This window comes from Anomalospiza imberbis, chromosome 8 (assembly GCF_031753505.1).
Source record: "Anomalospiza imberbis isolate Cuckoo-Finch-1a 21T00152 chromosome 8, ASM3175350v1, whole genome shotgun sequence".
NCBI lineage: Eukaryota > Metazoa > Chordata > Aves > Passeriformes > Viduidae > Anomalospiza > Anomalospiza imberbis.
Window position 1 is genome coordinate 10,959,424 of NC_089688.1, and position 12,535 is coordinate 10,971,958.

General features: G+C 39.0%; 1 protein-coding gene across 2 annotated transcripts in view; it reads right to left on the bottom strand.

Annotated features, from left to right (window-relative positions):
• CSGALNACT2 (chondroitin sulfate N-acetylgalactosaminyltransferase 2) overlaps window positions 1-12,535 on the bottom strand; it is a 32,695-nt gene that overhangs the window by 5,086 nt on the left and 15,074 nt on the right. Inside the window, exons 2-5 of one of the 2 annotated variants that reach the window (XM_068197322.1) lie at window positions 10,671-11,917; window positions 3,324-3,540; window positions 2,690-2,791; window positions 947-1,125 (exon numbers count right to left, since the gene is read on the bottom strand). In XM_068197322.1, the coding sequence (XP_068053423.1) occupies window positions 947-1,125; window positions 2,690-2,791; window positions 3,324-3,540; window positions 10,671-11,334 (1,162 nt within the window). In that variant the 5' untranslated portion in view covers window positions 11,335-11,917. Of the gene's footprint in view, window positions 1-946; window positions 1,126-2,126; window positions 2,520-2,689; window positions 2,792-3,323; window positions 3,541-10,670; window positions 11,918-12,535 lie in introns of those variants that run through there. The other variant, XM_068197323.1, reaches the window with a different exon arrangement.

Here is a 12,535-nt window from a genome sequence, read left to right on the forward strand (position 1 = left end):
AAACAAAGATGACAAACTGCAAGTATGAATTTCAAGCAGTCTCTTGATTTCTCTTTCTTGTTACAGCTCACAAAATACTCCTCTCCAAAATTTTGCCAATTATTTGTACAACTTGTTCCATGAAGTACAGAGACAGACAGAAATGAAAGAAAAAGCAAGAAACAGAACCCAATTATCTGGCTTCTGAAGAATTTTCTTGCCTGCTTGTTAGGTGAAGAAAAAACATCTGTTGATTCCAAACTGATATTTGGAGAAAATGGTTTCTGACTGCAACAAATTTGAAACAAGAGTAAGCATTAAAAAAAGAACCCAAACAGTTTGACAGGAGGAGGTCTTCAGCAGCATGCTTGTTAACTCAAGAAAGCTTTACCCTTCTTGGCAAAAGCTTGTAAAACAAGCAAGTGTCGTACAAACTTCAGAAAAACAATATTTCAGAGCTTGGGATAGAACAGTGGAACATGAGCTCAGTCTCCATAAGGAGCATGCTGTAGCTCTACTGAAAACCATACCTTTGTGACATGTCTTGGCCATACACATGTGAGAAGAGATAAAACAAACTTGTTAGAGATTTCAGCATAACAAAAATCATCTTCCACTGTGGAGCGTTACACTGAGTTTTGTTATATAGATTTATATGAAGTCTAATTGTTAAAGCAATTAAATTGTCCAGCTTTCTTGCAGATAACTAAATCTGGAAAAAACATGAAAACTGTACGTTGTACAAAAAAGACAATGTGTTCTTAAAACAAGCTACACTAAGGCAGAGAAATCTCAGTCTAAATATTATCGCCTCTTGTGCAGTGTGACTTGTTTTCCAGGGTGTGTGATACTGAGTAAGCTCCACCATGCTTGTTGAGTTCTCCTTGTTTTCTATATGCTCAGCACAGGTCAGCTGAAGTCAAGCAGGGTGACAAGGCTCTGTTCCAGCAACAGTAAGGGAACATACCAGGCTCAGCGTTTAAGCGACAGCTGTTGAGGAATTCGGCTGTGAAATAAACATCAACATCACAGAAGAACATCAGGACCTCGCCTTTTTCCCAGGCTCTGGCACCCATGTCAAGTCCTCGGCCTCGGTTGAATTCCTCATTCAGAGAGACAAGCGTGTAATTGTGGAAGTCAGTTTCTCTACAAGAAAAAGAGAGCCAAACCCAAAAAAAATCTGTGGGGAGGGGTATTTATATTTTTTTAGCATTGTACAGGAATTTCATTCCAGAGATTTAAAAATAAAAACAGTTATATGATCAGAATGAAAAAAAAGATGTTACACTTAGTTGTCTATTTTAAACCTTGTATAATAATAGAAATCAGTCTTACTTTATAAGTTCACTTCATGCTTAATCATTCAGACAGATTAAAATGCCTTTTGTTAACTGACATGAATTAAAATGCTCTCCTGAATTAAAACGGCATCTAAAATTTGTCCCCACAAACCAAGAAGTCCTGACCAACAGAAATATCTGTCTTTACCAGTTCAGAGAAGAGGGCAAACAGGAAGCCAGAGTCCTGGCATCACCAGAATCATGGGGCAAAGGCCATCTGTGTGGCGGTGCCACCAATAACCCAGGCACCTTCTCCTCGCTGTTTACCACTAGCACACATGCCTGTACTCACAGCAGAAGAGGGAAGGAGCAGCCAAAAGTGACTGGAAACAGAGAACATCTTCAAGCATAGTTAAGTGTCTACTCCAGAGACAATTCAGAGGACAATGCTTGAAGAGAACAGAGTGAAGATATTCAACACTAGCACCACTAAAAAGATAAAGAAGCAGGTAAATGCCCAGTGAGCCTGCAGCACTGACTCAGTGCTCTGAGGGACACCTCGCAGGGAGCAGGGCAGGCAGCAGAGGCCTCAAAAATGGAGGGGTACAGCACACAGCAGGTGCTAGGGAAACTGCAGCAAAAAATGCAAATTCTATCCTCCCTTCCTACAAGGTACCCTTACATGTCAGGCCAGCTCTCCATCAGATGCTTCAAGCTGGTGACAAAGTAGCCTGTGTGTAGCCTATATCATGGAGAGGAGCTTGGCCAGCACAGCGAGATAGGGGTCATAGGAGAGCTCAAGGAAAACAGGCTCCCAGCTCAGGGATGAGTGCCAGAGCTCAGGTGGTGAAGGAGCCCCTTGGCTATAGGGTAAAGGATGCTGACACTTGTCCCATCTCTCTGGAACAAAAACCATAAATGACACATTCATGAATTTTACATCCATACTGATGTAATGCTGAGACAGCCATGATGAACTGTGCTTAAAGTTATTGTACAGCTGAGAGTAAGTACAGGCCTACTTTGACTACTGCATTTCTCTTCCTTATCATTAAATAAAATTGTTTCTCCAGTGAGGTAACTATTAAAATGTACATCCCTGTTCCAAAGAACTTAAACTCTAATCAATCTGTTAGCATGACTGAATATCCACTGCAAAACCCACCCTGTTGTTTTCTGGACTGTCAGATGGAAACCTCAAAGTCTTTTCTGGCTATAACTTGATTTTTAGTAGTCTTCAAGAAACTTTTGCAACCTAAGCTGTAAAATGGCAACCATAAATAGCATACAGCAAATAAATAATAAATTTCCTAGTAACCTGTAATGGAGTAAAAACTTTATTTGGTTTATTTCTTCATTCTTTTTAAAAAGCTGTTTAAAATGCCAATCAATATTGGTTTTACTGACTGATGTTGGATTGATATACTTACCTAGCTACAGATTCTAGGATGCTTTTTACTTCTGACAGACCATCTTGTCCAAAGTACACCACTGTGAGGTGAACACGCTTATCCTGATGAATACACACATCCCTATAAGCAGAAAGATAAGCTGATATTAGTAATTACTTGCAACACAACAAAAAACTTCAGGTACTTAAAAGCTACCGCATTAAAAAGAATTAGCAGATTGAAGTATTCTGGTTAGTCATCAAATGGCTTCAAAGAAAACAACAAAAGATGCTTTCCCCTCTTTTTTCCCCATCTTGCCCATTTACATCAGAAGGTTCCAATACTGTGTGTCACATTCCAATACCTTATTTTATAAACAGGCACTCTACAACTGATGTAAATACAAAAATTACATTCAAGATCATCTGTGTCCAGGTTCACAATGACCCTGACATTTGGTCATTTTGCTGCAATTCAAGAATCCCTTAAGCCCTTTTAGAAGGAATGTTTTCTCCATACAGTAGGTTCAATTACAAACATCCCAAGGCAGTCGCACACAATGTTGGAATCATTAGCTCTGTTGCAACTCAACCAGAACAGGAATTCATTTTGAAAAGAAAACAAAACACTGAAAATAAGGAACATAGCTCACTATATAATCTCATGCACCTACCTAAAGTTTTGTATAAATTGTGCAAATGCCTCAGTTCTTCCAGCAAGAGGAACAATAACGTTAATGATCGATCTAGAAATATCGACTGTTTCACTCTTCACTTTCATGAGGGGTCCAAAAGGTCGGAACAAGGTGACATGCCTGTACTCCATGCCATCCATCTTCTTATAAAAGAGCTCATACTGTGTCCCCTTATCTCTTTCTGTACGATAGTAACCTGAAGAATAAGTCACACAAGTAATATGTAAAGTCAAAGATCCCAGCAGTTTTATTTCAGACACACTGGTTTTCCTTAGAACTAAAGAAGTGAGGGCAAAGCTTCTGGGTTTCTTCTAAAACTATATGAAACTTCCACAAGCTGTTATTGATCACAGTCACCATTCTACCATTTTAGGTCAGACCTGAGAAACAATCCCAAATGAACTCCAGTTTCCCTTGCTTCTTAGAGACAACAGATCTCACGGTCCTATGCCAATTTCTCAATTGGAGTTGGGTCTTCCCAACAAAAAGGGAATTCAGCTATTTGCTAAGGGAAAGAATGGCTGAAATCTAATATTGCCTGCTCCTAAGGCCTTCAGTGCGAATCTAGCCCTGAGCTAGCCCACAGTAAAATCTGAGATCATCTGGCCAGTAATCACCACAAGAAAAGCACAATTTGTTCTGTGAGCAGAACAAATGACAGTAACTTGCTTGACAAAGTCTGCAAAATCTGACATGTGGCATCTAACCAACACAACTGCATGATAATGCTGGAATGCTTTTAAATCGTTTTCACGATGACCAGTAGTTAATGCTTTCTATCTGATAAATAAGTGGAATTTTACTACACCCATAGTCTTGTAAGGATGTAGGCAGAAGTTTTCTATGTGGCTTTTGTCCCACTTTAGGACAAAAGTCCTAGTCACTCCAGAAACAGGACTATCTGTTGAGAGATATTTTACTCCTAATGGGTAGAAAAAAATCTGCCCCTTTCAGAACATGGTCCTTTAACTTAAGGACCATCAAAGAAGGAAGTTAAACCAACAGACTCTAATTTTACACCACATAGGAAAGGACTGAGGCTCATCTGTGGTTTGACGCTATTAAGCTCTGTGTTGCTAATTCCATATCTATGCTAACCTGAGAGTAAGAAATGATGACAGAAAAAATCCTCCAACAAAAATGCCTTATGTTCATCCCATCTCTGCTTTCCTCTTACCAGCAAGGAAAAGATGTATTATCCAGAAGAACCAAAAGCTATACCATGAACTGGCATTATATTCCAGTTAAGTGGCCACCCAGACCACAGAGAAAGTTACAAAGAGCTGCATATTCCCAAATGTGATGCATACCCCTGCCCTAACACAATGCCCTTCCTTTCACCTGGCTGCCCTGAACTGCCCCTTCTCCAAGCCAGTCTCCTCAGCAGCTGAAATCCCTCCCAGACCTCCCACCCAGAGAGCAGCTGGTTGCAAGCCACAGAGCAGACAAGCCATACTGGTGACACAAAAGGTCCTCTTTTGTACCCAGCATTGATATTGTCCTTTTGGTTGTCTTTTTTTTGCAACTGAAATCAGCACCAGACAAAGTATGCAAAGGAAGCAGCTCTCAGCCCTAGAGCAACTCGGGTTTGACTGTCACAGGAACCAGAAAGAAGGGATGATAGAACTTTGTGTCTCGCCCTATGCCCAGGCAAGTATTCTCCATGTTCCCTTCCCTTTCAATACAAGAAGCAAAGGAATGTGCACACCACCTTGACCTAACTTCTTTCTCTATATCCTGGATTCCATTTACACAGAAAGAATCTTTTCCCTAAATCTGCCTCTGTGTTCCTCTGCTCCAGCCTCCATCCCCCAGTTTCATTCACTGATGTTCCCTCCTTCTGCCCAGCAGTCTGTCTTTTACAGCAAGCTCCTTACGCCCTTCCCATGCTCAGCTCTGTAATCCATCCTGTCTTGTGGACAAGCACATGCACTGGCACACCCAATGGGAGATGTGGATAACCACCACAGAGGGGCTGTGGGACACATGGTGTAGAAGAACAAGCTGGTTCATCACACTGGAACTCAGTGATGACTGAACCTCTCAACTGAGAGGCTTTTACCCTCTGAACAAAGTTCTGCAATGCTCTCCTTGAAAAGACTGAAATTCACATTTATGCTTTTGTCAGCACAGAGGTACATAAGTATGCACCACATCTTAATGCTTATTTTCAAATCATTATTTATTACAAGCACTGAAAATGGTGTTTCAAACAATGAAAGCCCACAATGCTGACTGCCAGAAGCAGCACAAGATTTTAAATCCCTCTCAACCCTTTTTGCTGCACAGTCCAGCACTGTAGCTTGAAAACAGCATCTTGGTTAATGAAGTAGCTGATGCACCACGGTGCTAGTACAATAGACAGCAAATACTTTGTACCAGGACTCCTGGGGAAATTAACATTCAGTATTATGTATTTTATTATTTTGTCTGCTATCCAATAGTTGTTTACAGATTTAAAAAAAAAAAAAACATTTACAACATAGTTGAAGTTTTTAAAAACCATACCAGCTGCCAATAGCTTATCTTAAGTCAAACGAGAAGCTTAGATGTCAATCTACAACAGAATGCTGAGGTACAGAGTAAAAATTTCTAGACTATTTTAAAAAAATTAAACTAAAGTAAAAACCACTGCAGCAACTTCATAAAGACCTTAATATGAAAATTCAAATCCAAATAGTGCCTAGCCAACATTCAATTGCTGAAATACAAGATTCCAAACTTTTGAATCTCATCATGTTACTAGCGGCACATTTCTTTTAAATAGTATGTACTCCTAGAGTTATTCTCCTTGCTATGAGCTAGCTTCTGTGGCTAATCTACTAATTTGAATACTTTTATGGGACTAAAGTTTCTATGCACAGAAGCCAGATTTGAGAACAGCCAGAAAAAGAACCCATATCTGGTTTGCTTTTTAGCATATTCAAGTTTTTAACACTTTGAACTGACTCATTTAATAAAACCTGTTATCTCACCTTCCAACTAGCATACACTGTCTGACATCCAAAAGAGAACTCCACAAGCAAAGAGGTAAAAAGCAGCAAAAATAATTTAACAGCTGCTATTCCTGGTCCATGAAGCTTTACTCCCTTTGCAGAAGTTCTGCTTCTCACCAAACAAATGAAACATATGAATCCTGGGGATCAGTTATTATCAAAGCCAAAAAGCTGTTCTTCTATTGCCTTGAATATTACTTGCTTTACAACTACCAGGAAGTGTTTTGTCTGTGGATTGAAGATGTAGGGTCTGGTTTTTTGTGTGCATTAGAGTTCTCCACTGAAGTTCCAAGGACAGTGGCCAGTTGCTGGCCTTAAGCAGCACACACAGCAGGGACTGTTGGCATGACAAACGGCCCTCACTGTTCTATGGATGGCAAGCACTTGGAAGCCTGCAGCATGGGAATAAAGGATTTTTACATTCCAAGGATGGGTGGGGAGTCTTCCTTTTTCGATGACTTTCTAGACTTTGCCCAGTTCCAATTGGAAGCGCAGAAGCAAGAGAAATGGACCCAAACAGCACTGCTAGACATTCAATAACAAGACCTTTATTAGCGATCAGCTAATTGCTAATTAGCTTCTGAAAACATGCTAGTGCTTCTATTTTCCAACCGGTTATTTTATATGTTTGTGCAATGGAAGAGCTTGTATTGTAATCTCTTGAATAAAAAAGCCAATTACACGGATAAATAAACTCAAATAAGCCAGTTACACTGATGGTGAAGTGTGTCTATGAAGGCTCCTCAAGGCTTCTCTATCACCATTCAAGACTCAATGTCACACACTTCTGGAGAAAGGGAACAGACAGAGGTAATACTATTCTCTCCTCTGACTCTCCATTTCTCAGTATTATCAAATACTGATCTCAAAGAAATCTATTTTTAATGGAGGACTATCTTAAAACATGCAGTTCAGCAATTAGGTCCATTGCTCATAATCCTAAATCCATTCACTTGTCAAAAATATGTAAAATTGCATCTTTTATCCTCTCTAGAGATATTCTTCATCCATGGGGAATAAGATACTGATATGTTTCTCATACACTTAGATCTAATGTAAACACTAAGAAAAAAAAAAACTTCAAAGGGTTTCTCAAACAGTAACTGCACAATAAGACTTTTTTCAGGTCAGATTTTTGTTCTGTTAATATTAGAATTCTGGAAATTTCATTATGTGTTGCTACAAAGGAAAACAGGTACAGCCAACAGAGCTGAGAAATTTGCTGGTTTTCTCTTCATCAGCAGAACAAGTCAACTGAGCTTTGTGAAAAGTAATTTGAAGTTTTCAGGAAGTATCTTTATAGTTGTAATATACACTTAGAAATCTATTTTTTTTTTTTTTTTTTTTTTTACTTAGTGTTATTGCTCAAAGCCTGCACATAACCATGACGTGGCTGTGACAGATCTGCCTTATCAGAATTCCAAAGCAGGTCTGGATCATCACTTTGTCTTGCAACACTAAAAAAATAGCATGAGTTCAGGAAACACTTGTCCAGAGTGCTCCCTGTTGTGGGTACAGCTTCCTTGCACCACTGGTAGAAGACAGAACATCTTCATGCAGAGCCCACAGAGGCTGAGCATGCAGCAAGGCAGCTGCATGAACAGTTAAACTGAGGATAGAGAGCAAAAATGTAGAGTGGTAACAAGAAAGTTGGCATCTATCAGCATGCATTTGGAACTTTTTGGGCCTGCCCAGAATTAAGAGTAATAAAAATCAGTAGATTCAGACTACCATGAGTATTATCGGCTAATTAAGTACACTTTTTCAGAAAAGTTTATTTAGGAAATTCCTGTTTTTGAAATAGAAAGCAGACCAATTTTAAATTCAAATTATTAGTATTAGTTGTCTCAAATTGCTCCAATATAGATAAATCCTAAAATATAGTAAGAAAAAAAAATCTTGATTTATTTTCAAACGAAGACGATACTTAACTGACTGAGTATCAGAGGCAACATAAATGCTGGGAAAGAACTTCAGACATATTCAGCAGACATTAAAAGACACCATTAAGTTAAACTGTCTATAAGAAATTATATTCTAAATTTACTTAAGCAGTCATCAAATTCTCTAAGGAGAGAGTACCTGAAAGTACGTATCACAGAAAATTACATGGCTCAAAGTTTAGTCTACTATTTCACAAGTCTAGGAAAAGAGCAGATTTAATTCCCAGAACCAAATACTGACCTATATTAAAATAGTCTGTTGAGCAAACAGGCTAGAAGACTTCAGAATAAAAATTTCTTGTAGCACAGTTTTGTGGGTAAGATTTTGTATATAGATATGCAGTAGTTTTGAGAAAAAAAATCCTGCAAGTCAGAAGATAAAATCAGCTTATCTATACTGAGCATAAAACGTGATAGTTATTTATTAACTAATGCAGTACCATGTTTTCTCTTTTGTCCCAGAAGTGAAAAAAAAAATAATACACATACCAAGTTTCTCGGCCTCCAGTTTCAAATTGCACAATACTCTAGTTTTAGTCACAAACCACTTATTACAAAATAATTACCAACTGAAGAGGATGTAGAACTCAAATTACTTGCTTCAACTGAAGTCAGCTTAAAAAAATTCTGTTTCTCTAAATGAGCAACACTAGTCCACCAATTTTGACGTTCTCTTAGGACAGTCACAGGACCTGTTCTGACTTCAGCTGATACACCAAATCTGCTATGCAATTTGATCCTACAAGTTTAGGACAGCTTAAGGGAGTAGTATTTTATAAATAGAATGGCATCAGCTTTCCAACTGACTTCCATCAAAAGGAGGTACACAGGCAGTGGAGGCAGAGTGCTAAAGCCTGCTTACAGGGCTGCAGGGCAAGGGACCTGTGTATACCAACACTGGCTGGGTCTGCTACCTCTCACTTCTGAAAAAACAGGGGTGGGGAAAGCTATGCTAACATTCAGAAGATGCCTTTTTTACTGGCTGAATTAGCCAGTAGTATTTGCGCATAAAAAACCCACAGAATACCCACACAACCCACAACTTCTGTCTGAAGATACTAATAGATGTAGATAATGCTACAGCTGGTCGCTAACACACCCATATGCAGCATAAAGACTTGCCTTTCCCTATAGTTCCTGTAACCCTGTGTTTGAAATTACTGTCTTTACAGCAAAAGGATATTAGTTTTATTTCCAAAAACAAATACTGGTGTGAACAGAGGCAGAGGTATGAAGAGGTATGAATTTTAATGTCCTAAACTACTTGTTCTCTTGAACGTCTGTCATTAAAGGCAGTATAGTAAAAAGTTAAAAGCTATTTATGTCATGGTAAAATAAAAATCCATGTGAGTACAAGCAATATCTAAAACAGCAATGGAAAAGCAGCTGAATACTTAATGTAGAAATAAAGCCCAAGAATGATAACCCCTGGAAAAAATAATAGGGTTTTAAGTGAGAACTGCACTAAGAGCCTAACACAGGCTGTGTTGCATTGACCCAGTTAAGTGGATTCCATGGCCTGTACCACCTTCTGGAATGAAGAAGAGTACTTGCATCAAACTTTAAACATAGTAGCTGTCAAAAGCAGAGACTTTTTGCACTTCAGACCAATTACAACATCTGAGACTGAAAGAACCCATTATTTCAAGGCCAATGGTACCTTTCTCCAGCATGTTTGCTTAATAATACAGACATCAGTACTTACTTCAGAATCCCTTCTACAGTAATGGTCTTATAACACGGTCCACCTTTTGGTCTTTAATGGCAGCATGAACTGTATTTATAACTGTTAGTATGAAAAAAAGGTACTAGGGCAGTTTTTGATAATGACCATGAAAGGTCTATTCAGGACACCAAGTTCTTCAGCTGACAGGCTCAGAACATAGCCTACCTCTCCCTCCAGTATGACTGTACCAACTCTAAGAGAGTCAAATGCCTGACTATTAACTAAAAGTGGCATAGAGATGAGTGAAGAAAAACCATGTATCTTCATACTGGATTGCTTAAAAAGTTGGAACAAGAGAGATGAATCAATTTCTCCCTCCCATTGTCATCAGTTTCACTGAAAGTCTTTCAATTATTTAGTACCAAAAGCAGCTGTGTCACACTGACTTTGGCTACAATCAATTATGAACGCATCCATATTTTAAGCAGATACAGCTTCCCCCATACACCTCTTGTGGTGAGTCCTTTTGACATGCATTTGTTACTCCACAAAAAACACAAGATAATGAAGCAGTACTATCCTCATCATCAGAAACAAAGGCTCCTATTGTGCAATTACTCTTCAAGACTCTATTCAAGTAGATAAAACACCTAAAAGTAAAAACCCCATTAAATGACTGTTATGACATTCTACTAAGGGGCTGGGAAGCATGTAAACGTACCTTCTATAAAATCATTTTCACTATACAGCTGCCTGTCGCCTACTCCATCATCTTCATCTTGCCCATCTTCTTCATCTGGATTATTGATAACTTCTAGGCCAGCCTCAATAACTTCCACCAGTTCATCTCGCTTATCCTTTCTAACGGGTTTCTCTTCTGGATGCCGAGTGAGCCCCATCTCCAACTGGAACACTTTCATGGATGTAAAACTTTCAAAAGGAATGACTCCATATTCACTAGGCAGTTTGGCCCCCACGCTCACCTCAGCTTTGTCAATCTGGGAATGAAGAAACTCTAGGAGATCATTGGATGTTTGTTCTTTGGTGCCCTGGTAGTTCATACCATTGACCTTTGGGGTTTTTTTTTCCTGCAGGGACTTCAATTTGTCACTCATTTCCTGAAGCTCTTGCTTTAGCTGGGCAATCTGACGTTTCAGACTGGTAGCTCGGTTCTGATAATGCTCTTCTTGCTCCTGCAAGAGAGCTTGATAGTATTCTTTACCCATGCTTTCACCTACGACACCAGGCAGAGATCCATTGCCATCTGTTTGTGGAGCACACTCCAGCAAATACATGAGCAAAACTAAACTGAATAGTAAAGCAAGGCCCACCAATAGCCAACGAGTCCTGGCTTGAATTACTAAGCCTCTTCTGGGCATTCTCATATTATTTCTGTTTCCAATCCTAAAAGATGACTTATATGCTTTTGCTTTCCAGGGGACATCACCCCAGATTTCAAATCTTAGAGAGAAAACACAACTGTAATAGCTACTACAAGTTCTGGTAACATAGCAGATGAGCAGTTTTCAAGCTTTGCTTTAATCAGGTGTCATTGCAGAGATGTAAATCTGAAGTTCCTGTGTCATCCATAACCATCAACTGTAAGTCTGGCTGACGCCATACAATTTGTTCAGGATTTCCTACCCCAAACAAAAAAAACCTGCAAAGGCAGAGGAAGATGGAAGACACCAGCAAGGAATCATATTTCCATTTCCTAATTCAGCCCTAGTTGAAGGGGCCTAGCTTATTTGAAGTTTTGTGAAGGAAATCTGCAAAAGTAATTTTGTAAGCTTTGAACAGACAGCAATTTTTCCCCCCCACTATGTGTGAGAGCAATCTACAGTTTAGTAATAGTAATTTTCATTGGCTAGTCTTGCTTTTCTTTTCCTCTGGCACTTGAGTATTTTATTCCACTTCCCCTCCTTCCCTTGGAATCTGTGGTTTGAGTCAGCAAACTGAAGACAGAACCTAAAATGAAAAGAAAGGTGCATATTAGAACTACAAAGCAGACAGTCATTTGAGAAACACATGAGCAAAGTTTAACACATGCATGCAAAAGACTGCTGGTGGAAGGAGTGATAAATGGAGAAAGAAAAAGCATTTCTTTCTTTTGCACTACCCATCAGCAACTCCCTCTGACACAGCACCTGGAAAACAGTAATATGGACAGTCCAATAAAATGGATTTGTCACACAGCTAGCCAAAGCAGTAACGTTTCTTCTAGTCTCACCATGTTTTATTTCCCAATTGTTTTAACTCCCCCATTCCTTCTTGGGTTTTTTGTTTTGTTTTACTCTGTGGGAGGGGAAAAAGATATCAACAAACCCCATGCCTTTCCTACTCCTCTAAACTAAAAAAAAATTATTAAAAAAATCCATGAACTATGTTGAGGCAGCAAAAGCTTGCAATTTTATTTGCTTTAAGTAAATACCTTTCAGGGCATAACTGTTCACTCATGAATAAAGTATTATGGATTTAAATATCAAAGTTTACAGAAACTGCATTTCAGATCAAGTCTGATTCAAAAGAAATTAAAATTCAGACGTCAATCCCTGATTGATGAAAGGGATCCTGAGATTAGGCATC